This window comes from Lepidochelys olivacea, assembly GCF_965140295.1.
Source record: "Lepidochelys olivacea isolate rLepOli2 genome assembly, chromosome: 1".
NCBI classification, from domain to species: domain Eukaryota; kingdom Metazoa; phylum Chordata; order Testudines; family Cheloniidae; genus Lepidochelys; species Lepidochelys olivacea.
In genome coordinates, this window is record NC_140411.1 from 347,407,457 (window position 1) to 347,432,496 (window position 25,040).

Sequence of the window (25,040 nt, forward strand, 5' to 3'; positions counted from 1 at the left end):
AATAAACCATCTTTGCCTTGAGGGTGTCACTTTATTGATGTGAGAGGAGGTGGTTCCTGGAAGAAGCAGCTGACTTGGCCAAGCAAATTATGTCAGTGAAATACAGATGTGTTGATGAAGGAGATGCTGAAATTTTTTAGGAGGGTGGGACATTAAGGGGGGCGGGGATATTTGGGAAAAGGTAGCATGCCTTCTGCATGCATATAAGTGAATGTGATCCAATCACTTCTCCTGGAATAATATAATAATACATAGCACATATACAGCATTTTGCTTCCAGGGATCAATCAGTGCATTAGATGGGGCACTGTGCCCAAGTGGATAGAGCTCTGGACTGGAACACAGGAGATCTGGGTTCTATACCTGGTTCTCAGCCTGGCTGGGTGACTTTGGGCATGGCATGTCATGTCACCTGTCTGTTTCTCACTTTCCCTGTCTATAAAATGGGAACAATGATACTAAACTCCTTTGTAAAGTGCTTTGAGATCTGCTGATGAAAAGCGCCATTTAAGAGTGAGGGATTGTTATTGTTAGAAATAAAGTGGAACATCATTATCCCCATTTTACAGAAAGGGAAACTGAGTCATGGATAGGTAAAATAAATGATTTGCCCAAGTTCACATGCAGGTCAGAATTTTCAAAAGTGACTAATGATTTTGGGTGCCTCCATTTTAAGTGGATTCCCTGCCCATTCTGAGGATCAGGAGCCTTTAAGGTATTTCAAATTGGGTACAGTCAAGGGCATAGCGGAGGGATAAACTCAGGAGTCCTGCCTGTGTCCAGTGCACTCTGTTAGAACTCCATTGCCTCTGAATCTTACAACTCTTCCCCGCCAGCTCCCATGGTTGACCCTATGTTCTCCCGCTAGCTGTATGCTTGGGACGTTACAGTGTGTAGCTCATGGTAATTGTATTGTGTCACTAAGTATGATTTCCCTTTTTATATTTTAGATTTATTCAGGAGATTGAGCACGCCCTGGGCCTTGGCCCAACCAAACAATGTCCGCTCCGGGAGTTCCTCACCATGTACATCAAGAACATCTTCCTTAATCAAGTCCTAGCAGAGATCAACAAAGAGATAGAAGGTGTCACCAAGGCATCTGACCCCCTGAAGATATTGGCCAATGCGGACACCATGAAGATGCTAGGAGTGCAACGGCCTCTTCTTCAGGTAACCAAGCTGAGCGATTCGCCAGCGTTTTTCTGTTGTCCCATGCCTGTGGCTGTATTGGCAGCAGAAGCAGTGTGCAATTTGTTTTTTAGAGAGATGTTTTGCAAACTACACATGCCCTCTGATATTAAGTCCCCTTAATTTGGTGGCTTTTACCTATTTACTGTTTTGTACTCCCTAACTTTTGCCTTGGTGCATGGAGGGAGGAGGCAACCAAACATGACACAATCTCTCCCTCGTCGTCCTTAGCTCTCTCCTTCGCAGGGACTATTACTTGACACACCTGGCTCTGATTTGAATGACTTCCTTACCTCCCCTTCGTTTTGAAACCAGCTTTCACTCCTGTGTTGCTCCCCTTGCATTTTTCCTACTGTCTCCAACACCCACCCATCAAGTTACACCTATGTTTTGCCTGTACAGGAGGGTAAATCACACCGGCAACCCTGGAGTTAATTGCATCTCACCCATTATAGTGCACTAATCCGGTGGTAGGGCTTATTCTTCTTCCTGGGCCATAGCGTGGCACTTTCACAAGGAGTCCAGATGATGTAATCATCCAATAAACAACAGTAAATCCATCATGAAGTATTTTCTTAAAACATTTGCTACAAGGGTTTGTTTTTTTTTTTTTAATACAGTATTAACTTGTGTCTGACATTTGGAAACTAGGGATGCTTGCAAATCTTAGAACATTTCAAGCTTACTAAACAATATTTTGTTAAGAAATTTGCCTTAAAGGTTACAATATTTAAATGGGACAAATGCTTGATTGGAACAGTTCTTTATCAGTCTCATAAGGACTAGTAGGGACTGTAGTAAACCTATTTTTTCTCCTTCGTTGGGTGATAACGAAATACTACAGAGGCCCTTTGGGAGGTCTGGTGTGATGTCTAGTGCACAGGACTGGGAGGCCAGAACTGAGTTCTAACCCTGGCTCTGATATTGACTCCTCTCATGGCCATTTTCAAGTAATTTAACTTCTCCGCCTCACTTATCCCATCTATAAAATGGACATATTATTACTTGTCCACATGACCATAGGTGCTGGAACTACGGATGCAGCGGACGCTGCCGCACCCCCTGACCTGAAGCGGTTTCCATTATATACAAGGTATACAGTTTAGTTTGATGGCTCTCAGCACCCCCACTATACAAATTGTTCCAGCACCCCTGCACATGGCAGGGGTATTTTGAGGATTGACTAATATTTGAAATGTTCTTTGAAGGTCAAAAGTGCTGTCCAAGTGCCTACATAATATGTATCACTGTCATGTATTTGCAATTTATATTTTAGTTTAGAAAAGATTAATTGTGAAAACAGTCTCTAACAGTCTATATTTCATGTTTTGTTTTTCATACTAATGATCTTCAAGACAAATACCACCAGTCAATTGATCTAAGTACAATGGATTTGAGTTGCTGCATCTCCAACAAGTTTAGAATTTATTTAAACTATCACAAACAAATGAAAGCTAGAGTCAGGGGAACGATTTTCAAAAGTGCCTAGAGGGATTTAGGCGTGCAAGTCCCTTAGATCAGTGTTTCTCAACCACCGGTCTGTGGACCAGTGCTAGTCCACGGCAGCCTCCTTGCCAGTCCCCTAGATTTCCCTGACACAGTTTAGAAAGGGAGCAGGCAGCCTCCTGGTGGGTCCCTGAGATCTCCCTGACACAGTTTAGGAAGGCAGCAAGCCGGTCCCTGGTTCAAAAAGATTCAGAAACATTGCCTTAGCTGCTTTGGAAACTCTCCTCCTCACATTAGAATATTTTGGGGCAGCACAACATCTCCAAACTCCTAGGTTTTTAACATGGATTTCTCTTCCCTGCAACGTGAATCTTTTACAGTCATCTGCCAGCCTCCATTTGCAAGACCAGGGGACCTAATGTATTATCAGTAACATGTCCCTCATATATAATGTCACAAAATACCATTGTTCCAGCCCAAAGAGCAGCCGTGATTGTTAAATGAGCATATGGAAAATGACGGGGAGCAGGGGCACCTTTGGAGTAGCTTTTTACCTCTGGACTTCTGAATTCAGATCCTTACGTGAGCTGAAGATAACTTTGGTGAATCTCATCCTAGCTTTGGAATAGCAGAAATGTTACAGATCAGAACTGAGATGTAATAGCAGGACTGCAATAGCAGGCAAGCTGCAAGGCAGGATCATGAAACATAAACAGAGTTGTGTGAAGAACTTTCCATTAGACTAGTAGGAGTTTTTATAGATCAGAACTAGGAAGCAGATGCAGAGCGATCTGGCTCGCTTGGGAAGCTGGGTACAAGCAAACAATATGGGTTTTAATACGGCTAAATGTAAATGTATACATAGAAGAACAAAGAACATCGACCAGACTTACAGGATATGAGACTTTATCCAGGGAAGCAGCTACTCAGAAAAAGATTTGAGAGTCATGGTGGATAATCATTTGAACATGAGCTCCTACTTCAATGCTGTGGCCAAAAGGGCTAATGTGATCCTTGGATGTCTGCCTGATAGTGTTACACTCAAGGAGCTGAATCTATTCAGTTTAACATAGAGAAGGCTAAGGGGTGACTTTATTATAGTCTGTAAGTACTTACATGGGGATCATATATTTAGTAATGGGCTCTTCAATCTAGGAGAGAAAGGTATATGATCCAATGGCTGAAAATTGAAGCTAGACACATTCAGACTGGAAATAAGTAAATTTTTAAAATTAAGAGTAATGAACCATTGGAACAATTTACCAAGTGTTGTGGTGGGTTCTCCAACACAGACAATTTTAAAATCAGGATTGGATTTTGTTCCCAAAGATCTGCTCTAGGAATGATTCTGGGGAAGTTCTATAGCTTGTATTATGCAGGTCAGACTAGATGATCACAAGGGTCCCTTCTGACCTTGGAAACTTGGAATCCATGAAAAGCATTAGCAGATCTGGGTTGGCCAGAGTGTGGTATAGTTCAACAGTGAGGTGTATCTGCACTGGTGGAAGTTTTGCATGGTACTTTCTCATCCTATGGCTGTCTCTGGTACAAATAGTTCCTCACTTTCACAGGTTCCAAATGAAAGAGGAAATATACATGGTTGGTTGTGAGCAACGAAATCCTTTGAGACTTGACTTTCAGTCGGTAGTGGAAAATCACATTTCAAGCCTGGTCTGCTGGCTTCAGGGGCAGAAAAACTGTATTAAAACTGAAATAAAAAGATGTAATACAAGGCAGAGTGATTTAAGTTCAAGACTAGATGGCTTGAAACAGCATCACCAGTCAAGTCCATTTGAGTTGTATAGGAAAAAATGCAGATTATTGTTGTGGGCATTCCTTGAGTATCTTGCTTTTTCTCTTTCTCTTTCACATCAGTAACTTGCTCGTGAGAATTAGAATGGATAAGTTTCAGAGTAATAGCCGTGTTAGTCTGTATTCGCAAAAAGAAAAGGAGGACTTGTGGCACCTTAGAGACTAACCAATTTATTTGAGCATAAGCTTTCGGAATAAATTGGTTAGTCTCTAGAATGGATAAGAAACCCAAATCAGTCTGCCCAAGCAGATGACCTTATCAAGAGCTGATAATTCTATTTGGTCATATCAGAGTGTAGGCTTTGGATCAGGGCCATTAAAGCTGTTAACCTTCCACATTTGTTTTGGATTCTTAGCAAGATGATACGATATATGCCTGCCTCCTCTGAAGGCATGTGAATTTGCTTAAGGTCCATTTGAGGTTGAAGAGACGGACTGGATTGTGATTTCTCATTCAGTTTCTATAATTTGTCAATCCTTAGTACCTTTATTGAGGCTTACCACAAAGGGTATGTCTACACAGTAACTAGACACAGGACCCTGCGAAGTGGGAGGGGCCCAGAGCTCGAGCTCTGGCTTGAGCCCAGAAGTCTGCACAGGAGTGAAACAGCCCCACAGCCCAAGCCCCACGAGCCCTAGTTGGCTGACGCAGGCCAGACAAGGGTGTCTAGTTGCTGTGAAGATGTATGCAAAGGGGCTAGTCATGGTGGTAGTTTTATGATGTAGACACACATTCACTAGGAACTGGTTTAAGAACTATTAAGAACCATCCACTCCCTTTGCATAGTTCACCTTGAGATGTTTGAAGCAAAGACCTCCATCGTAGGGGAAAGGTTTTCTGCCATCCTAACCCATCATGTCCCTCTCAAATTAGTGATGTAATTCTACAATGATTAAGCTAAAAACATTGTAGTAGCCCATTAAAAATATTGCGCTTAACTATGAATAGGGCCTCATTAAGTACTTTTTAGCCATTATTCTATAGTCAAATGGAAGATTTTGTTAATCACTCCCCTTTTAATACTGCCAGAACAGTCATGAACAAAAAACTAAATTGTTGTCAAATATTCTGCATTAACGTTCATGCTACAGTTGTTTAAATTAGTATTAAATCAGGATAAAAACAGCTTGACAACTTCTTATATCCTGTTCCCATGCTGTCAACATCAAAAATGATAGATCTTTTCAGCAAGGTGGCCACTACCAACAATGACTTTGGAAATGCAGTTTCAAACGTGTTTCACAGTTTATGCCCAGTGAAAAGTGTTTCTTGCTGTTTGATCTTTACACCTCCTGGGCTATACAATACAAGCCAGACTGAAATTGGCCTTTAAGGCATATGCATTTACTACCATGTATCATAGCAGCATAATTTGTCTTATATGGCAGGGCATAAAAGTTTCTGACAAAGGGCTGATTGCTGAAAATCTAGTTAAAGTCTCATTCAGAAATCTGAGTGCACAGCTGCTTCCTGGATAATGACTTGCTTGAGATAATTACCCGTTGCCTAGACTGATTATCTCGCACGCTAAGCTGAGTCACTCCCAGGATCACTTGTGACTTTCCTGAGGAAACATTACCAACAGCAATGGCACATTGTTTTCATCCTGTCAAATTACAGCATGTTAGTAAGAAGAATGATCGCAATGAGTGGCATTCAACTGTGGTGGTTGTTGCACACATTGGTTCAAAGTGGATTTCTTTATTATTAGTGTAAACAAATTAGTCGTCTTTAAGGTCCACTTGCAGCAGGAATCAAAATCTATTAGGCTACAACTGGGGCTGGTCAATTTGAATTTCTTGGTGAACATAACCTTTGAGGAAGCACCTGTAATTCTAATCAATAAATTCTAATAATATTTTACAATGACACGGTGCCTCAAGAATATCAAAGTGCTTTACAAATAGTTACACCCTGTGTGGCAGGTGGCATCCATTTTTGCAGATGGGAGAACTAAGACACCAAGCGGTTGAAATATGTTCAAGGTCACATTTTGAGCAGTGGCAGAGCTGTAAATAGAATCCAGGAGTCCGGTTCCCAGTCTCCTGTTTGAACCACTAGACAAAATTCCCTCTCAATGGAGAATCTTCCTATTCACTTGAGTATTTCTTTACACAGATTCTTGCTCCCTCAACATACTGCTATGTCTTCTGGAAGCATTTATGCTCTGCATTGAGACAGATCATGTGACCACAGCATGGTCTAAATGCTATTGCTAGTTTAAGGTAAAATGTTACAATTGATTTGTTTTATTTTAAAAAAACATGTTCACACGCATATTCAGTAAAGCATAGATGGGAGAACGGATTGAGTTGACAAGTTCATAAGGATTTATGTGGACATACTGGCATGGCATGCCATCATGCTGAATTATTTTCTTTATCCCCAGTATAGGAACATTCCCCTCCCACTCTTGCCTCCCGCCCCCCATCCCCTCCCATGCCTCCATAACAGTAGTCTTAGCTTCTTCAAACCATCCCACTAATGTGCTTCAAACTTGACCAAAAGGGGACAGAAGTAGGAATGAATCTAGAGGTCAGTCTCTATTGTCCGTTCAGTCCTGACTCTCATCATGAGATTGCCAGTTAACGAAATGTCTAGAGATACTTGATTAGCTACCTAGGTTCCACCACCATCTCATTTTATTTAGGCCACCAAATGTGTATCACATGGTAATAACTTTTGGCCAATTCCAGCCCCAGAAAGATTTGAATTTATGACTCAAAGAGATTACCAATGTGTCCATCTCATTTCTAATAATTTCTAATAACAAAATCATCCAAAGCACAGGACTTAGTGGTGATAGAGGACTTCATCTACCCAGACATCTGTTGGGAAAATAATATAGTAGGGCATAGATTAGCCAACAAGTTCTTGGAATGTATTGGAAACAATTTTTTTATTTCAGAAGGTGGTGAAAGCTGCTAGGAGATAGCTGTTCTAGATTTGATTTTGACAAATAGGGAGGAACTGGTCGAGAATTTGAAAGTGGAGGGCAGCTTAGGTGAAAGTGATCATGAAATAGTAGAGTTCATGATTCTAAAGAATGGTGGGAGGGAAAACAGCACAATAAAGATAATGGATTTCAAGAATGCAGACTTTAACAAACTCACAAAGCTGGTAGGTAAGATCCCGTGGGAAGCAAGTCTACAGGGAAAAACAGTTCAAGAGAGTTGGCAGTTTTTCAAAGAGACATTATTAAGGGCACAAGAGCAAACTATCCCACTGCGTAAGAAAGATAGGTACTAATGCGGAGAGTGGACTAGATGATACGTCTGAGGGAAGGGAACAGAGGGAGACTCCGCCAATTGGAAGGCATGAGATGCACTGTCCTAGGGTTGGGGGTTCCACGACCACCACTCCCAAGAGAAGGAGGCGGGTGGTGGTGGTCGGGGACTCTCTCCTCAGGGAGACGGAGTCATCTATCTGCCGCCCCGACCGGGAAAACCGAGAAGTCTGCTGCTTGTCAGGAGCTAGGATTCACAATGTGACGGAGAGAGTGCCGAGACTCATCAAGCCCTCGGATCGCTACCCCTTCCTGCTTCTCCACGTGGGCACCAATGATACTGCCAAGAATGACCTTGAGCAGATCACTGCAGACTACGTGGCTTTGGGAAGAAGGATAAAAGAGTTTGAGGTGCAAGTGGTGTTCTCGTCCATCCTCCCCGTGGAAGGAAAAGGCCTGGGTAGAGACCGTCAAATCATGGAAGTCAACAAATGGCTACGCAGGTGGTGTCGGAGAGAAGGCTTTGGATTCTTTGACCATGGGATGGAGTTCCAAGAAGGAGGAGTGCTAGGCAGAGACGGGCTCCACCTAACGAAGAGAGGGAACAGCATCTTCGCAAGCAGGCTGGCTAACCTAGTGAGGAGGGCCTTAAACTAGATTCACTGGAGGAAGGAGACCAAAGCCCTGAGGTAAGTGGGGAAGTGGAATACTGGGAGGAAGCACGAGCAGGAGCACGTGAGAGGGGAGGGCTCCTGCCTCATACTGAGAAAGGATCAGCGAGTTATCTCAAGTGCCTATACACAAATGCAAGAAGCCTAGGAAACAAGCAGGGAGAACTGGAAGTCCTGGCACAGTCAAGGAATTATGATGTGATTGGAATAACAGAGGCTTGGTGGGATAACTCACATGGCTGGAGTACTGTCATGGATGGATATAAACTGTTCAGGAAGGACAGGCAGGGCAGAAAAGGTGGGGGAGTTGCATAGTATGTAAGAGAGCAGTAGGACTGCTCAGAGTTCTGGTATGAAGCTGCAGAAAAACCTGAGAGACTCTGGATTACGTTTAGAAGTGTGAGCAACAAGGGTGATGTCGTGGTGGGAGTCTGCAATAGACCACCGGACCAGGGGGATGAGGTGGACGAGGCTTTCTTCCGGCAACTGACAGAAGTTACTAGATCGTAGGCCCTGGTTCTCATGGGAGACTTCAATCACCCTGATATCTGCTGGGAGAGCAATACAGCAGTGCACAGACAATCCAGGACGTTTTTGGAAAGTGTAGGGGACAATTTCCTGGTGCAAGTGCTGGAGGAACCAACTAGGGGCAGAGCTCTTCTTGTCCTGCTGCTCACAAACCGGGAAGAATTAGTAAGGGAAGCAAAAGTGGATGGGAACCAGGAAGGCAGTGAGCATGGGAAGGTCAAGTTCAGGATCCTGACACAGGGAAGAAAGGAGAGCAGCAGAATACGGACCCTGGACTTCAGAAAACCAGACTTTGACTCCCTCAGGGAACTGATGGGCAGAATGACATGAGGGGGAAAGGAGTCCAGGAGAGCTGGCTGTATTTTAAAGAATCCTTATTGAGGTTACAGGGACAAAACATCCCGATGTGTAGAAAGAATAGTAAATATGGCAGGCAACCAGCTTGGCTTCACAGTGAAATCCTTGCTGATCTTAAACACAAAAAAGAAGCTTACAAGAAGTGAAAGATTGGACAAATGACCAGGGATGAGTATATAAATATTGCTCGGGCATGTAGGAATGAAATCAGGAAGGCTAAATCACACCTGGAGTTGCAGCTAATGAGGGATGTTAAGAGTAACAAGAAGGGTTTCTTCAGGTATGTTAGCAACAAGAAGAAAGCCGAGGAAAGTGTGGGCCCCTTACTGAATGAGGGAGGCAACCTAGTGACAGAGGATGTGGAAAAAGCTAATGTACTCAATGCTTTTTTTACCTCTGTCTTCACGAACAGGGTCAGCTCCCAGACTACTGCACTGGGCAGCACATCATGGGGAGGAGGTGACCAACCCTCTGTGGAGAAAGAAGTGGTTTGGGACTATTTAGAAAAGCTGGACATGCACCAGTCCATGAGGCCGGATGTGCAGCATCCGAGAGTGCTAAAGGAGTTGGGCGGATGTGATTGCAGAGCCATTGGCCATTATCTTTGAAAACTCATGGTGATCGAGGGAAGTCCCGGACGACTGGAAAAAGGCTAATGTAGTGCCCATCTTTAAAAAAGGGAAGAAGGAGGATCCTGGGAACTACAGGCCAGTCAGCCTCACCTCAGTCCCTGGAAAAATCATGGAGCAGGTCCTCAAGGAGTCAATTCCGAAGCACTTAGAGGAGAGGAAAGTGATCAGGAACAGTCAGCATGGATTCACCAAGGGCAAGTCATGCCTCACTAATCTAATTGCCTTCTATGAGGAGATAACTGGCTCTGTGGATGAGGGGAAAGCGGTGGACGTGTTGTTCCTTGACTTTAGCAAAGCTTTTGACACGGTCTCCCACAGTATTCTTGCCAGCAAGTTAAAGAAGTGTGGGCTGGATGAATGGACTATAAGGTGGATAGAAAGTTGGCTAGATTGTCAGGCTCAACGGGTAGTGATCAATGGCTCTATGTCTAGTGGGCAGCCGGTATCTAGTGGAGTGCCCCAAGGGTCGGTCCTGGGGCTGGTTTTGTTCAATGTCTTCATAAATGATCTGGAGGGTGGTGTGGATTGCACTCTCAGCAAGTTTGCAGATGACACTAAACTGGGAGGAGAGGTAGATACGCTGGAGGGTAGAGATAGGATACAGGGGTCCCTAGACAAATTAGAGGATTGGGCCAAAAGAAATCTGATGAGGTTCAACAAGGACAAGTGCAGAGTCCTGCACTTAGGACGGAAGAATCGCATGCACCGCTACAGACTAGGGACCAAATGGCTAGGCAGCAGTTCTGCAGGAAAGGACCTAGGGATTACAGGGGACAAGAAGCTGGATATGAGTCAACAGTGTGCCCTTGTTGCCAAGAAGGGCAATGGAATTTGGGGATGTATAAGTAGGGGCATTGCCAACAGATCGAGGGACGTGATCGTTCCCCTCTATTCGACATTGGTGAGGCCTCATTCTGGAGTACTGTGTCCAGTTTTGGGCCTCACGCTACAAGAAGGATGTGGAAAAATTGGAAAACGTCTGGCAGAGGGCAACAAAAATGATTAGGGGACTGGAACACATGACTTATGAGGAGAGGCTGAGGGAACCGGGATTGTTTAGTGTGCGGAAGAGAAGAATGAGGGGGGATTTGATAGCTGCTTTCAACTACCTGAAAGGGGGTTCCAAAGAGGATGGCTCTAGACTGTTCTCAGTGGTAGCAGATGACAGAACAAGGAATAATGGTCTCAAGTTGCAGTGGGGGAGGTTTAGGTTGAATATTAGGAAAAACTTTTTCACTAGGAGGGTGGTTAAACACTGGAATGCGTTACCTAGGGAGGTGGTGGAATCTTCTTCCTTAGAAGTTTTTATGGTCAGGCTTGACAAAGCCCTGGCTGGGATGATTTAGTTGGGGCTTGGTCCTGCTTTGAGCAGGGGGTTGGACTAGATGACCTCCTGAGGTCCCTTCCAACCCTGATATTCTATGATTCTATGATAGGAAGTATAGCAAGAGACCACTCTGGCTTACCCGGGAAATCTTCAGTGATCTGAAACTCAAAAAAGCATCCTACAAAGAGTGGAAACTAGGTCAAATTACAAAGGATGAATATAACCAAATAACACAAGTATTTAGGGACAACAATAAAAAGACCAAGGCACAAAACGGGATTAAACTAGCTAGAGACATTAAGGGTAACAAGAAGACATTCTACAAATTTATTAGAAGCAAGAGGAAGACCAAGGACAGGGAGGGTAGGCAACCAGGGAGAGAAAACGTAGAAATGGCAGAAGTGCTGAATGACTTTTTTTTTTTTTCCCCCACCAAAAAGGTTAGTAGCACTTAGACATCAAACATAGTGAAAGGCAGTGAAACTGAGGTAGTTCAGAGGCTAAAATAGGGAAAGAACAAGTTAAAAATTACTGAGACAAGTTAGGTGTCTTCAAGACACCAGGACCTGATGAAATACATCCTAGAATACTCAAGGAACTGACTGAGAAGATGTCTGAGTCATTTTTGATTATCTTCGAAAAGTCATGAAAGACAGGAGAGATTCCAGAGGACTGGAAAAGGGCAAATGTAGTGCCTACCTGTAAAAAGGGAAATAAAGACAACCCGGGGAATTACGGACCAGTCAGCTTAACTTCAGTACCTGGAAAGATAATCGAGCAAATAACCAAGCAATCAATTTGCAAACACCTAGAAGATAATAAGATGATAAGTAACAGTCAGTGGGCCACAGGGATGTGCTGGCCACCGCTTCCCGCAGCTCCCATTGGCCAGGAACAACAACCACGGCCACTGGAATCTGCGGGCAGTCGAGCCTGCAGACGATCAGTGTAAACAAACTGTTTTGCAGCCCGCCAGCGGATTACCCTAACAGGCCACAGGTTGCCCATCACTGGTCTCGATACTACTTAGTCCTGCCTTGAGTGCAGCGGACTGGACTAGATAACCTCTCAACGTCCCGTCCAGGCCTACGATTCTATGAATTCTCTAAATATTTGCTTACCCAATCTAACTGATATCCTATCATTTAAGAAGCATCTTAATTTCTTTCACATATTTATTTTATTTATTTTAATTTTCATGAAGTGCATAATTAAACCCAAGGCGCTTGTATGGAAGTGTAAAACTTACCGCCAGTGTAGCACTTGTAGCACTGTGCAGTGTTTGAAGCGGCTCTTAATGAGCAGGTAACCGCATTCTGCACCAGCGTAAGTTTCCAAATGGTATTAATATGTTGCCCCATGTAGAGGATGTTGTGGAGTCTGGATTTCTGATTTAAATTATTCCAGCACTATTCATGATAATAGTAATATAATCATACCTAGGTCTTTTATAGGGCTTTTCATCGATAGATCTCAAAGCACTGTACCAAAGAAATCAGTATCATTATCCCCACTTTACAGGTGACAACGTGAAAATGCAACTTAGCATTTGTTAAATTTGCTATCTGTAGGTTCTTTTTCTAACCCCAAAGACATGATTTCTCTCTCTCTCTCTAAATCTGTGTATTTTATAGTGCACTAACCAGTTTGGTTTCTAGGTGCCTCATACTAGTACTTTAAAATGAATTGATGGCATTAAGTATGTTTGTAATTTTTTTATGGTGGCGCAATTTACGGTATCAGCCCAGATTCTCGACCTTAACTTTGTGGGTTTGAGTCGGGTCTTTATCATTAATTTAAACATAGTTTGGATCTGACTTCCTCGAGTTGGAAAAGAACAGTTTCCTTGGTTTTCGGTGTTCTGCAAACCTTGATTGGAACAGGGTCAACCTTTGCATTTTCAGGGGATGTTTTAGGGTGTTGATTGGTTGCTGTCTGTTTTGATCTTTCTGCTGCAGGACTGCTTGGTGAATAAGCAGGAGAGAGGTAATGGTTTATGACACATCTGCTGACAGGGACTGAACTTCATTAGCACTCTGTCAATCTGATCTTTCAAGAGCTGACTTTTTTGAAACATATTTGACTTTACTCGCTATCAAAGGCATCTTCAGTTTTCAGTGCTGCTTAGGATGTTCAGCAGTCAGTCAAGAAGGGGGAAATGACTGGATTCCAGACCTGAAACCAGCAGGAACGGCTGTGGTTAGGGAGTAGCAAAAGTGCTAAACCTGTGAGGTTATCCTAGGAGCTAGTATGAGCATGAAGGGAGGACTGCGTCTGGGTGAATTTTGAGGCTCTCTTGTTTCTCTGATAATTCATCTCATAACTGGAGACAGTAACCAAAGCAGAGGGAGTGTCACTCCACTTGTCACACATCAGAGATGGCTTTGCAAAAAAAAAAAAAAAGCCATCACCCTCTTCTTTGGCCTACAAATTTAGCACCTCACTGTCAGTTATAGCAGAGCAAGTCTATCAACTGTCACTACCATCCTCTCCCCCACCCCCATTTCTGCTTTTTTAAGGTCTCTGCTTCATAGGTGCAGTCACTGAGGGGTGGGGGGGGGGTGGGTCACTGGACTGCGGGAGGGTTATATTCCAGCCTTTCTCTAGCCTGTTGATATTCCCTTCTAGATCAGCTAGAGAAACTCTACATGCATTTTCCTCTGGATCCTTCCCAGGTCTATTTATATGGTTGTACCTTTGTGATCCTGTAGCGATTGCGTGTACACCATTATCTTTGGCTTCACTGGAAATTGGTGGGAGTTTAATATGCACAACAGCTTAAGGATGGAGACTGTGGAGCTTAATCAGTAAGGTATGAAACATTCCTGAGATGCTGAGCACCACCAGCTCCCGCTGACTTGATTGGGCCTTGACGAGGACTCAGTACATTGCAGGATTAAGCCCTTAATGAGGGCTTTGCTGCAGCAGCAGTTACAATATACGTTCTCACCACAGATTGAGCGGCTGTTTTTAGTGGCAATGCACTGAGCAATCACTAGACCAGTAAAAGCACTAAAACGTCCTCATAAGTCATTTTATTTATTTTTTCTCACATTCTGGCTTTTCTAGGAGTTGCTTTTGACATTTGGTTTATCCCCAACTTTTCATCTGCCCCAGCCTTGGACATAGGCATTGATTGATTATTTTAATTAGTAAAACAGCACAGACAGGCTGCCTTCACAGGGTAAATATTGCACTCATAAATCTTCATTTTGCCTCCTCCGCTGAGCCCACATGGTTGGTGTCAGCAATGGCTGCCGTCGTCTTATGTCCATCGTAGAAGCCATTTGGCTTGGCCATGTTCATATTTATTTGAAGATTGTGCATTTTATTTGTTACCTCGTTAAATACACAAGTGCCTTGCCATTAAAGCCTTCCTGTTTGGGATGCAGAGGAAGATCGGGCCTTCTCGTTAACTGATCATCAGTGCTGGCACTGATCTTTTGAAAAGTGCATGTGGGATTTTAGTTAGAACTGTATCAATAATCCCCACCACACATATCCATCCTTCCAGCTCCCTTTTTTTCTTATATACTTTTTCATTTTTAATCTGATGTTTCGGTTTAGCTGTGACTTTTTCTTTGATGGATGTCCATATCTACAGTGTCCAGAATGCCCTTAGCATTCACTTACAAATAACTACAAAGGCAAATGCTAATAAACTGCACTCAAACGAAACACATCATTCTGTGACCAGAAAGACTCTAGAGTTTTCTTGCTTACCCCCATTTTTGCTAGGAAAGCTTAATTGGCACTCATACTTGCGGATCTGTAGCATTTTTTGGACTTTCTGTGCACTGATTAACCCAAAGTTAATACTCTGTATCATGGCAATGCGGAAATGCTCTGTTGCCCTGGCCTCTTCCGTTTGCAGAATTAGTACGCTTTGTGACTCCCAAGCCTAATTTAGAATGTGAATCCCAAGTCCAATTTATAATGCTATATAGTGTGACATAAGATAGACAAGGTGGGTGAAGTAATATATTTTATTGGTCCAATTTCTGTTGGTGGAAGGGACAAGTTTTCGAGCTCCACTGAGCTCTTCTTCAGGTCTGAGGAAAGTAGCCACAGTGTCTGAGGGTAAGTCTACACTGCGACGTTGTCGACAAATCTTTTGTCTTTCACGGGTACTTAACCCTCCCCCCCCCCCCCCCGCGAAAGACACAAGTTTTGCTAATGCAAGTGGCAGTGTGAACGTGGCTTTGTCAGCAGGAGCGCTTGAAGTAAAGTGCCAACAAAATACCGATAGAGAGCGTTCACACACGCTGACTTTTAGCGACAAGGTTTTAATGTCTATCAGAGTTATGAAATTCCCATGCTCATCTTTTGAAGGCATTGTGCTGGTTTCCTTTGAGGACAAGGACTAAGAGGTCAGATATGGAGTGATCACATTGAGAAAAGTATTTTCTCACAGGTTATATGATATTTTTGTCTTTTATCATTTTTCTGTGTGAATTCATTAGAGAACATAGTTTCACCCACACCGTTGTTGGTGAGGTATTTGATGTACTTGATGAGATGTGTCATACATTGTGATAGGCATGAGTAGGATATGTAAATCTTAAAAAGTGTGTCGTGGAGGGTATAGATCATCATGGCAGTGGTGGTATGTCTGAAGGTTTTGCATCTGTTGTTCTGGGCAGGGTTCGTCACTGTTTTCAGTTGTTGCATCCTGGTCTCTGGGGAACTTGCTTCTGATGATTAAGTTGGTGAGGTTGGGGGGTTGTTTGAAGGCCAGAAGAGGGGGTTTGGGAAGGATTTTTTTCAGGATGTGGTTCCCATCAAGTAATTGTTTGATCATACGCTGTAAATGTTCTGTGAGGGTGGTAGGTGAAAACTAGGGATGTGCAGTCAGCGCATTTTGTCTGCATTGAAACAGGTTTTCCTGGAGTATTTGGGTGACCCTTTCCATGATGCAATCGACTTCTCTGGTGGAGAGTTCATATTTTAAGTGTGTTTATAACTGCAAGAACTCCATAGAACGCCACTTCTAGGAGAAGCAACAAGAAGATAGCCAAGGAAAGTGTGGGCCCCTTACTGAATGAGGGAGGCAACCTAGTGACAGAGGATGTGGAAAAAGCTAATGTACTCAATGCTTTTTTTGCCTCTGTTTTCACTAACAAGGTCAGCTCCCAGACTGCTGTGCTGGGCATCACAAAATGGGGAAGAGATGGCCAGTCCTCTGTGGAGATAGAGGTGGTTAGGGACTATTTAGAAAAGCTGGACGTGCACAAGTCCATGGGGCCGGACGAGTTGCATCCGAGAGTGCTGAAGGAATTGGCGGCTGTGATTGCAGAGCCATTGGCTATTATCTTTGAAAACTCGTGGCGAACCGGGGAAGTCCCGGATGACTGGAAAAAGGCTAATATAGTGCCAATCTTTAAAAAAGGGAAGAAGGAGGATCCTGGGAACTACAGGCCAGTCAGCCTCACCTCAGTCCCTGGAAAAATCATGGAGCAGGTCCTCAAAGAATCAATCCTGAAGCACTTGCATGAGAGGAAAGTGATCAGGAACAGCCAGCATGGATTCACCAAGGGAAGGTCATGCCTAACTAATCTAATCGCCTTTTATGATGAGATTACTGGTTCTGTGGATGAAGGGAAAGCAGTGGATGTATTGTTTCTTGACTTTAGCAAAGCTTTTGACACGGTCTCCCACAGTATTCTTGTCAGCAAGTTAAGGAAGTATGGGCTGGATGAATGCACTATAAGGTGGGTAGAAAGCTGGCTAGATTGTCGGGCTCAACGGGTAGTGATCAATGGCTCCATGTCTAGTTGGCAGCCGGTATCAAGTGGAGTGCCCCAAGGGTCGGTCCTGGGGCCGGTTTTGTTCAATATCTTCATAAATGATCTGGAGGATGGTGTGGATTGCACTCTCAGCAAATTTGCGGATGATACTAAACTGGGAGGAGTGGTAGATACGCTGGAGGGGAGGGATAGGATACAGAGGGACCTAGACAAATTGGAGGATTGGGCCAAAAGAAATCTGATGAGGTTCAATAAGGATAAGTACAGGGTCCTGCACTTAGGACGGAAGAACCCAATGCACAGCTACAGACTAGGGACCGAATGGCTAGGCAGCAGTTCTGCGGAAAAGGACCTAGGGGTGACAGTGGACGAGAAGCTGGATATGAGTCAGCAGTGTGCCCTTGTTGCCAAGAAGGCCAATGGCATTTTGGGATGTATAAGTAGGGGCATAGCGAGCAGATCGAGGGACGTGATCGTTCCCCTCTATTCGACATTGGTGAGGCCTCATCTGGAGTACTGTGTCCAGTTTTAGGCCCCACACTTCAAGAAGGATGTGGATAAATTGGAGAGAGTCCAGCGAAGGGCAACAAAAATGATTAGGGGACTGGAACACATGAGTTATGAGGAGAGGCTGAGGGAGCTGGGATTGTTTAGCCTGCAGAAGAGAAGAATGAGGGGGGATTTGATAGCTGCTTTCAACTACCTGAAAGGGGGTTCCAAAGAGGATGGCTCTAGACTGTTCTCAATGGTAGCAGATGACAGAACGAGGAGTAATGGTCTCAAGTTGCAGTGGGGGAGGTTTAGATTGGATATTAGGAAAAACTTTTTCACTAAGAGGGTGGTGAAACACTGGAATGCGTTACCTAGGGAGGTGGTAGAATCTCCTTCCTTAGAGGTTTTTAAGGTCAGGCTTGACAAAGCCCTGGCTGGGATGATTTAACTGGGAATTGGTCCTGCTTCGAGCAGGGGGTTGGACTAGATGACCTTCAGGGGTCCCTTCCAACCCTGATATTCTATGATTCTATGACTAGGACCCACCACATGGACACTACATGTCTCCCCGATATCATTAACCTATCAAGGCTAACTCAGAAGTATTTGTAGTCTCCAAAGGACTAAACTGCTGCCCCACCATAGAATCTGATACCATGCTAACATGTGGAGAACTAGAAGAATTCTTACACCAACTCTGCCACAAGGAATTTTTTCACAACAAAGACAATACCACACACAACTACCAAATCCCTATCAACAGTCATAAGCAAAAGGAATCATGTGACTGGACACCCCGATAGGACAAACCCTCACACTGGATCATTACATCGATTGCTTCAGGAAAAATATTGACTGTGAGATCCTCAATGAACATTAGATCCACCACAATCTCTACTACCAAAAGGACAGCTAAATAGTCCCTGAAATCCAACCACCAAATAGCGATCAAACCAGCAGACAAAGGGGGTGCCATTGTAGTCCTTAATCGTAATGACTACGTCAACAAAGCCAATAGACAACTCTGAATCCCTATTAGAGAATTCAAGGAAGACCCCAATAGACAGGTCACGCATGAAATCCTTTCTCAAACTATTGCAAGAAAAACCCTACAATCTCATCCCCCACAAACCCACCACAGGACCTTCTCCCGGCTTCCCAAGATACACAAACAAGGGAACCAAGGCAGACCAATCATATCTGGCCATGGCACTCTTATGGAAGCAATATCGGGACTCATAGAAACCATCCTCAAATCACTCACCACACAAAAGGCCAGCTTCCTCCAAGATCCTAGCAACTTCCTCCAGAAGTGCCGCAACATCAAAACTTCCTCCAGAACACTATCCTTGCCACCATGGATGTCACCTCCCTATTCACCAACATCCCTCACCATGATAGCATTGCTGTCCACCTCAAATACTTACAAGATAACGTACAGGGTTTGGAAATCCACCCTAAACACATCACCAAACTCATCCATTTCATCCTCATCCACAACATCTTCACATTTAACAACAAACACTTTGTCCAAACCTTGAGAACATCCATGCATGCTAGGATGGCTTCCCAATATGTCAGCCTCTTTATGGGCCATCTCAAGGAAGAATTTCTGGAAAAATGCGCCACAAAACCAACAATATACCTGAGATGCATGGATGATATTTTCATCGTCATGACAGACAACCTGAACAAAGATTTGCAGCACAAATTCAACAACCACACCCCTATCTATCAAACTCGCTCTAGAAAACTCCACCCGAGCATCAATTTCCTGTACACCCATGAACAGCTTCAACAATGGAACCTTATGAACGACTATATCTAAAAACCTGACCAATCACCATACGTACCTTCACAGATCCACCAACCACTCCAGACACACCAAGAAATCTGTTATCTACTGCCAGGCACTCAGATACCACAGAATTTTCTCCAAAGAGAAAGTCTGGGATACACACCAAAACACACTTAAAACTGCCTTTACTAAACAAGGACACTCCCCCCAGAGAAGTAGGTCACATCGTGGAACAGGCCACCCAAATTCCCTGGGAGAACCTACTTCAATAAAGAAAAAAATAAAACCTCTCTCAACACACTCCTAGTTGTCACCTACCACCCCACACAGGAATACATATAGGGTATCGTCAAACAATTACAACCTATACTTGATGGGGGACCACATCCTGAAATAAATCTTTCCCGAACCCTCTCTTCTGGCCTTCAAACAACCCCCCAGCCTCATTAAGTTCATAGTCAAGAGTAAACTCCCCATAGTCCAGGACATACCTACTCAAAACGGCACCAGTCCCTGCCAGAACAACAGATGCAAAACCTGCAAGACATATCTCCACTGCTACAATGAGCAAGACCCATAGGTAAGGCTACAATCTAGTCATGGGTATTTTTAGTAAAATTCAAAGACAGGTCACGGGCAATAAACAAAAATTCACGGCCTGTGACCTGTCCATGATTTATACTGTAAATACCCCCTGACTAAATCTTGGGGGGGGGGAAGTGTTGCTGAGGGGCAGTCCTGTGGGGGAGCCGCTGCTAGGGGGAGGTGAGCAGCATCCATCCCATGGGCCACGGCCCCGCTGCTTGCTGCTGCGGGCCGCCGAGCAGCAGCTGCTCCAGCTGTCCCCACGACTTTTGTTCTGGTGGTCCCCAGGGCCAGCCGCATTGACTGCTGTTCTGGCGGTCCCCGGGGCCAGCTGTCAGGTGCTGCCCAAGCAGCAGCTGGCTGCAGAGCCACTCCGGCAGCTGCCAGTGTGGCTGTCTCTGGGGCCACCTGAGCAGCTGGCCTCAGGGCCAGCTGCTCGGGAAGCCCAAGGGTTAACCACACTGGCTGCTGCAGAAGTCACGGAGGTTATGGAAAGTCACGGAATCCATAACTTCCGCAACTTCCATGACACACACAGAGCCCTACCCATAGATCCTCCACATGTCGATCACAACAGATGGTGTACCTCATCCAGGGTATCAAATACTCCAACAACTATGTGGGTGAAGCCAGACAATCACTACTATCTTGAATGAACTCACAGAGAAAAATAATAAAAGGCAAAAACACTATATCACCCATGGGCAAACATTTTTCCCAAAACCATCACTCCATATCTGACCTCTCAGACTTTGCCCTCAAAGGAAATCTGCACTGTGCCTTCAGAAGATGAGCTGGAGAACTTATATTCATAACTCTGCTAGTCACTAAAAACCGTGGTGTCAATAAAGACACTGATTTTATAGCTCATTCCAACAATTTGTAGCACACCTACTGCCTGCTAAGCCTTAATTGCCCTCTTCATTTTAAGTGGTCTCCTGCAGCTTGTGTGAACCCCCTTGTAGCGGGGCGGTCACCCCGCTCTGGCCCGGAAAGGGTTAAAGCCAGCCCTTGGAGAGGGCTGGGGCTAAGAGAAAAGCCTTGGCTGATTGGGGAAGCAGCCACAGCTGGCCCTTTGAAAGGGCTGTGAGCCAGGAGCAGTCAGTCTCTCTCTAGCTGTGAAGAGAGAAGGATCTGGCTGCCTGGGAGCTGAGCAGGGTACCTGAGTAGAGTAGCGCTGTGGACAGGCAAGAGGAGCTGGGGAGCTCCAACCTGGCAACTCCCCAGGCTGAGACTTCGGATAAGGCCCAAAGCAGGTACTGAGGCTATAGAGGTGTAGCCTGGGGTTAGGCAGAGGCAGCTGGTCCAAACCCCCTTTGCCAATGATGAGTGGCCATGACAGACTGCAGTCTGCCCCAGTGAGTGGGGGCTAGAGGATGACTGGTAGTAGCCACTGAGGCAAAGTGGGGATAGAGGGTTAGAGGTTCCTCTGGGTGGGGAGACCCAGAGTGTGGGGGCACTGCCAGGGATCAACACCCCAAGGTAAAGGGGCACCAGGGTCTGGGAGGAACATGGGGGCCAGCAGCAGGCCAGACACCAGCCTGCAGAGGGCGCTCCAGGCTGGAAGAGCTAATTCCTGAGACAACCAGCAGTAGGCGCCGCACTGGTGAGTCATCGCCTCGCTACAGCCCCTTATGTTGTAAGAATCTGTCCCAATTTATATTTTGCTCAGACACTCTGGTTACCTTCCCCAGACCTGAAGAAGAGCTTTGTGAAGCTCAAAAGCTTGTCCCTTCAACCAACAGAAGTTGGTCCAGTAAAAGATATTACCTTACCTACCTTTTCTCTCTCGTATCCTAGGAGCAAAATGACTACAACAACAGTACAAACATATAGTTGTGATATACTTTTTATAAAGGACCCCAAGATACTATGCAGAGAATAAATTTTTCTACATTCCTGTTAGGCTCATTGGAAAGTCACATTTACATTAGCGTGCATTCTTTTTTCTGTGTTTTGAAGTCTGGGACCATTTCGCTCAGAAAGAATCACACTATAATTTCTAGTTTTTGAAATGTTTTTCCAATCAGAAAAGCCACCGTGTTTTAAATAATTGATGGCTAATTTATTGAATTGTCAGCATTAATCCATTCTCCTTTTGAAATGTTCAAATGCTCAAAGGAACTAATCCTTTTACAACACACTCATTTTTAATTCCATTTTTATAATTACATTATTCACAGTGGAATGTAATTGCAGATGTGTAGTAGGGGGGAAAAGAAACCGTGTGCTAGCCTTTTCGAGTTGTAAAGGACCCACCGCTAATTCCTGCGCCATCCCTCCTATTAGACATTTAATTATACCTGTTGTAAAAGCATATTTCAAAATGTGACATCTACTCTTGCAGAGAACAAAAGAGAGATTAATCTATTGTTAAATGGAAAAGGTAAAGAAGCTACTTTACGTCAGGACCCGCCCCTTCCTGACAAGGTGCATTCATTGGAGCGAGGGCAGAAAGGCTGCCACCGTTTTGAAGAAGTGGATTTGTCAATTGCAGAATAGAAAGCAGGAAAATAGACCCTCAAGTGCTGTGATCAGAGTATTCATTTCTGCATTATGGATTTTTTTCCCCTTTGGGGAATATAAAGGTTATTACGAAAGTGTATAAACTTTGCTAGCAGTTTAAAGGTTAATAATGTTCTAAATTACATCCGAAACAATTCAGAGAAGGCAATAAATTTAAAGTTTCCCCATTCGTTACTAATCTGTAAATAGACCTTTTCACTTAAAAATTACTGATTCTCTCTCACGCACAGAAGAGCCTGTCAGAATGGTAATTTTTGCAAAACGATCTGCTTTTGTGATAGAAGATATTTTCCAGTGTTGCCCCAAGTTGACGTTGTGAAATTGTCATGTATTACCTTGCATGATGGGCTTGATTCTGATCATTACACGCTTGACATAGGAATCACTGGGTGAAATGCTCTGTCCAACATTATACAAAAAGAACAGGAGTACTTGTGGCATCTTAGAGACTAACAAATTTATTAGGGCATAAGCTTTCGTGGGCTACAGCCCACTTTCACTAACATGGCTGCTACTCTGAAACCAACATTATACAGAAGGTATGAATCAGAATGGTCCCTTCTAGCTTTAAAATCTGTGAATCTCATGCTTCTATAAACCTGAAAAAATCTCACTGGAGTCAAGGGAGTTAAAGCCATGTAAAACTGATATAAAAAGATCAGAATCCTGCCCAGTGCAGTGTTCTGTTAACTTACCGTGGATTGTAGTTCCTGTAAAGGGTAGAGAGAATTAAAGCGTATCCGAGTCTTAAAGACAATATCTTAGATTCTGATCTCAGTTGACCTTGAAGTCAATGGAGGTACACTGGATTTACACCAGTGCAAATGAGATGAGATCTATCCTATTAACTCTAAATAATGACTAAAGATAGTCCTTTTAAGCTTAAAGGGCGAAAAAGGATTGTATGCACAGTTGCATCAGATTCCTGTTTGTATGAATAACTTCAGTCTGAATAACTGCTTGTGTCCCATGTAATTAAAAGAAAAAACAATTTGGCATAGATTTTAATGTATCTGTTGTTGCAACCATCCTCTGCTATGTACCTTTTTGGGGGGAGGGATAGCTCAGTGGTTTGAGCATTGGCCTGCTAAACCCAGGGGTTGTGAGTTCAATCCTTGAGGGTGCCATTTAGGGATCTGGGGCAAAAATTGGGGATTGGCCCTGCTTTGAGCAGGGGGTTGGACTAGATGACCTCCTGAGGACCCTTCCAACCGTTATATTCTATGATTCTATGAAGGAGTGAATCATAACACTTTGAGCTCACCGGACAAGCCATTTTCTAGTGATAATCAGCGGGCGTTAGCTGTCTAATTGCCCTGTTTATGCCTTTGAAAATCTCTCCTCGAATATGTGATGTGGGGAACTGTGTGAAAAAGGAAATGAGCATGACAAGCCAAAAAGCATGTCTTTGGTTTAAACAGCTGTATTTCGTGTTTGCTCCTGCTCTCTCATTTCATGTCGTACTTAAGGGAAGCAAAGTGATCTGCATCAAATTTCTCCAGCAGCTTCTGGGCCCCCAAAAGTCCAACGAATCACTCTAACCAGGGATCGTATCTTTGCCTATGACTGAGCTGGCTTGCCCACTTTGTCAGCAGAGATCACTTCCTTGGGTTTGTTTCTGGAACCTTGACTGCTCACAGAGTTCTAGGTGACTGTGATAGACAGAAATTTCTCTCTTTCATCTTCATTTGTCTTGAAGTTTGCGATCATATCTCTCAGATGTGGACAGTGCTGCAATTATTTGTGCTTGTGTGACCTTCAGCCTGGAATATTGCAATTCACTCTACATGTGCTAATCACTTGGAAGCATCAGAATTGTAGAGAATTGTGTGTATTAAGGGAGCATTTTAAGTCAATGCACCGAACTGTCTCCATGTTCTTTTCTGGGTGCATTTCAAGGGGTTGATCTCTAAAAGTTTTGAGTCCTATTGTTACTACTTGAGAAGCTACCAGTTTACTTGGGCACATTGCCAAAATATCTGAAATTAGCTGGCGCTCTTGTCATTCCCTAGAGCTGAAATCTGGGGCTTTTAGCAGGGTGTTCAGTGGAGGGACTTTGGCTCTGGGCATTAGTCTGATGACGTTAGGGAATGGTCTAAAGTTCATCCGTAAAATCTGGTGTAATGTTATCATGGTGTAAAATCTGTACAGTCAGGCTTTTGCTTGATAGATTATATTTTGAACTTTGGTGTGGTTTCTTTTAATATGTCCTTGCTATATTTGGACTGATTTTTGTAGTTTTTTCTTAAAGAATTTGTGTTCATGGGCCTAGGGACATGCTCTGTGCAATGAAAGGAAATGTAGGAGTTTGCATAGAACCAGATGGCACATGCCCCAAATTCAGGCTCCAGTGCATAAACTCAGTACGACCAAGAGGCATAAAAGAGTGAGTGATAATACTTCAAACATACATATAGTGCTTTCCATCTGAGGATCTTAAATTACTTTAGAAAGGTAGGTAAGTGTTGTTATTCCCATTTTACAGATGGGGGGATTTAAGAGACAGAATTTGAGATTACTCAAGGACATAGAGGAGGGCAGTGGCAGAGTTGGGGATAAATCCCAGGCTTCCTAATTATCGTTGCCCATTTAAACCACTCGACCACATTGCCTCTAAGAAATGTCCCTGCACAATGCAGTGTTGAACATTTATGGGCATGGTGAAGCTCTCGCACCTTCCTGGACTACACCTTACATTTATGTC

General features: G+C 43.9%; 1 protein-coding gene across 1 annotated transcript in view; it reads left to right on the forward strand.

The window, feature by feature from the left end:
• Positions 1-25,040, forward strand: part of EXOC4 (exocyst complex component 4) — a 607,587-nt gene that overhangs the window by 436,948 nt on the left and 145,599 nt on the right. The window contains exon 11 of the mRNA XM_084643015.1: positions 951-1,170. Within this exon, the coding sequence (XP_084499141.1) occupies positions 951-1,170 (220 nt within the window). The remainder of the gene's footprint in view (positions 1-950; positions 1,171-25,040) is intronic.